Source organism: Leucopleurus acutus (assembly GCF_964270905.1).
Source record: "Leucopleurus acutus genome assembly, chromosome: 14".
Taxonomy (NCBI): domain Eukaryota; kingdom Metazoa; phylum Chordata; class Mammalia; order Artiodactyla; family Delphinidae; genus Leucopleurus; species Leucopleurus acutus.
The window spans coordinates 46,058,653-46,062,411 of NC_139156.1; the positions used below are offsets into that span (position 1 = coordinate 46,058,653).

General features: G+C 66.3%; 1 protein-coding gene across 1 annotated transcript; it reads right to left on the reverse strand.

Moving 5' to 3' along the window:
• Positions 1-952: 952 nt before the first annotated feature.
• SLC18A3 (solute carrier family 18 member A3) lies at positions 953-2,539 on the reverse strand (the record flags this gene model as incomplete). Its single annotated transcript, XM_082854059.1, has 1 exon — positions 953-2,539. The coding sequence occupies one exon, from the start codon at positions 2,537-2,539 to the stop codon at positions 953-955; it is 1,587 nt and encodes a 528-aa protein (XP_082710185.1).
• Between the last annotated feature and the right edge of the window lie 1,220 nt (positions 2,540-3,759).

A 3,759-nucleotide genomic window follows, 5' to 3' on the forward strand; every position in this document is an offset into this window, starting at 1 on the left:
CGGACACATCGACAACTGTTCCTCCACTCCTCGTAGGATAGAGTCCAGTGGTCTAACGAACACACAATCACACACACGCGTCTCGAGAAATCAAGCCCTTAAGGATGCGGCTGGTTTTTTTTCAGCTGCCCATAACAGTTCCACCCCTATTCTCTTTCGGAGACTGGACGGGACAGGTTGCCAGGCTCGAAGGGAAGGGAAGCTTGGGCGCCTAAGAGCTCTGTCTTAGACTCAGGGTGTGTCCTCAAGGGGCGGGACCAGCGCACCCAGAGGGAGAGGGTCCTCAGGCTCCCCCGGGCGGCGCCCTGGGGCGCTGCGCTAGGCCTGCGTGAGGGAGGGGCTGTCACGGGCTGAGGCCGGCCTAGGCACCAGGGTGTTTGTGGGTGGGAGCCCTTGTTGAGTTTGCTTCTTTCGTATCTCCTTTTCCAGGTAGCAAAAGAGCAACAGGCTTCCTGCATGCCCGCTGGACTGAGACCCGGATTTGGGTTAGACCCAGCTCACCCTCCCATTCTGCCCTGGCCCCTTGCCCGGCCGCCCACCCCATCAGTAAAGAGACTCGGTCTCGTACAGATATAGTTTATTGATTCGGCCCGGAGGCACCGCAGCGCAGCGGGCCAAGTTGGCACTGGGAGGAACGGAAGGAAGGACAAACAGAGGCACGACTCTACATCGGGGAGCCCCGAGGTGGCGACCCGCGCGCCTCTTCGTCTTTGCCAGGAGCACATAAGTTCACGTGCCTCGGTGCTCCATGCCCCATTGGAGGAAAGGGAGGAGGACACAGAAAGGGTCATAAAGAGGGGACTCGGGCAGGGGAAATCAAGACACAGGAGGGGCGGGGGTACTCGTTGCAGGAGGCGGGACCTGAGCCTGAGCTGGCCAGTGTGCTCACAGAGCAGCCACCTTGACCCGGGGTTGGGGAGTGGGCGGGTGGCCTGGAGGAGAAGCGGGGCTGCTAGCTGCGGGTGTAGTAGTCGTAGTCGTCCTCACATGCGTCAAAGGGGCCTGGCGGGCTGCGAGGCGCGCCTTCCCGGTCGGACAGAGGGCGCTCCCGCAGGCGCACAGCATCGTATAGACCCTGCGGTGGCTCATCGAGCAGCACATCGCGCTCGGAGCGGGAGCGCTTCAGGCGGCCCACGTTGCGCAGAAGCAGCAGGACGGGCGCATACAGCAGGTTGGCCAGGCCCATAACAAGGCTTAGCTGCTCAAAGCCAAGCGAGTGCACGATGTGGCCCGCCACTATGGGCCCGAGCGCGTAGGCCACGCAATAGGATATGTCGGCAATGGCGTAGACGCTGCCATAGACCGAGACGTGGCGCACGTCCACAAGAAAGGCGAGCGTGGGCAGCAGCGCCGTGTCCACCAGCGCAATGCCGAAGCAGAGGCCGCAGAGCGAGACCACTAGTGGTGCAAAGGAGCGGCAGGCGGGCACCAAGCACGAGCTGGCGCCTATCACTGCCAGCCCGAAGGCGCCGTACAGCCACTGCAGGTGGGGGTAGCGCGCTGCCAGTCGCACTGTGAGGTACACGCCTAGCACGTGCGGCACGAAGGCCGGCAGCCAGGCTATGCCTGCGTCCCACTCGGACGCTGCCATCGTGTGCTCCATCCACGTGGCGATGGTAGGCTCGAGAAAGGCGAGGGGGATGTTGCAGGTGGTGAGCGCCCCTGCCACCACGGCGATGTAGGGGTCCAGCATGAGGCGGTGGATAGGCGTGCCCACTGGCAGGTTGGCCCGCGCCCGCGCCGCGGCGGAGAAGGGCTTGGCCACGACCAGCAGCAACAGGGCGTCGAGCAGCGAAACCATGGCGAGCACCAGAAAGGGCGCGGTCTTGCCCACGAACTTGTGGAGGAACCCCCCGAAGGGCGGCGCCACTAGGCTTCCGAAGCTGATGAAGGCCAACGCCAAGCCCAGGGCACGACTGCGCTCCGGCTCCTCAGGATACTTGTCGGCGATCATGGCAATGCCAGACGTGTCCGCGAAGGCCGAGCCGAGACCCTGCAGGCTGCGCGCGGCGAAGAGCGTCGCGTAGTCCTCCGCAAAGGCAAACATCACTGTAGAGGCGAACAGTACGCCCAGGCCCATAAGCAGCGGCAAGTCATAGCTCATGCGGTCGATGAAGGTCCCGCTCAGGGGGTTCACCAGCAGCTGCAGGATGGCCTTGGAGGCAAACAGCACCCCGATCTTCACGTCCTCGTTGTCGGTGGGGTATTGGGGCTGCGCGGTAGACCTGGCCGGCATCGCGGCCGTCGAGGACTCCGAGGTGTTGACCGTGTCTGCACTGGCATTGGCCGGACTGGGCGGCGGCAGGGTGGTCACACGCACTTTGGAAGTCAGGGTGGGCTTCTCGCTGGCCGAGTGCACGTAGTAGGGCACGATGGGCACGATGACCATGTACAGCATGTTGTCCAGCAACAGCGCCACGCACACGATGACCAGCACCAGGCGCCGCTGCCGCCGGGGATCTTGCAGCGCCGCGCCCACCGCCTCCGACAGCTTGCTGGCTGCCGCCGGGGCCTGACCCGCCGGCGCCTCGGGTTCCATCACCCGCACCCCGCCGCTCTTCCGAGGACGCTTCGGCCGGGGCCGGGCGCGCGCGCCCTGCAGTGCAGAGACCAGGGCGCGGAACTTCGGGGAACCCTGCTCGCCGGGAAAGGCAAGGACCCTGTCCGGCGAGGCGCCGCCGCTGTCCGGAACCGAGCTCGGGACCCGCCGCCGCTGGGCTCAGGGGCGGTCAGGAAAGGCGGCCGTGCCAAGGCGCCGGAGCCGGAGACTGAGCGCTCTGAGGCTCGGGCGCGCAGGGAGCCACCCCCGCAGCGCTGAGAGGCCGCCTGAGCAGGCCGAGGGGCATGCTGCTGCCGCCCGCCCGCCGGCTCGCTCGCCCCGCCGCTCTCCCCTCCCCTCGCGTCGGCTCTTGCCTCCTCCGCCGCCGCCTACTCTTTTTTTCTTTTACACTCGGGGCTGTGACGCGGCGAGTCTCGGCCCCCGAGTGGTGCCCGGGCCACTTGCGTCGCTCATGCTAATGCGACGTCGGCGGGGCGGGGGCTGGGGGCGGGGCGCTGCCGGGAGGGGGTCCTCTCCCCAGATGCGCCAAGGCTGGAAGCCCCAGAAAGGGGTCTCGGTGCGGAAAGAGTCCTGGCCAAGCCCCTGAGGATGGGTGCGCCGCGCGACAAGCGGGTTCTCCGCCCCAGCAGTTCTAGGACTCGTGGGGTCCGCGCCCGCTCTTCTCCCCACGGAGAGGGGCACACAGCGGCCGCTTTCCCCCGGCCCCGCGGGAGAGGGGGCGCTAGGGGCTCCAGATCTCCGCCTTAGCCTGGATCTCAGCGCGCAGCGGGTAAGGAGTCCCCGAGGTGAGCCGCGGCTACGTCCATCTGTTCTCGCAGCTGGAATGTGGGGCAGTGACTGGAGGGGCGCCAACTACAGATCCCTCAACCCTTTCTCTGGCCCCGCCCCCTGGCCCCTTCCACGCCGGGGAGGGGAGGCGCATACTGCTGGACTGGGTTCCGACCGACCGGCCCTTCGGGAGAATGTCACAGCAGAGAACTCCAGACTAAGAGCATCTGGGGATTGAGGGGAGAAGTCGCTTCGTCCCCATCCGGGGCCCCCAATATCAGCTCTGCCCCGCCCACCCGACCGCTTTCCCCACCTCCTTCTCCTAACCAGTGCGCCCCCTTTCCGTTTTAACTGTCCGGGTCCGGCAGCTCCGCCTCTTCTCCCTTCCCGCCTCCTCACGCCCTCCCCGTTCTAACTCCTCCCAGGCAGTC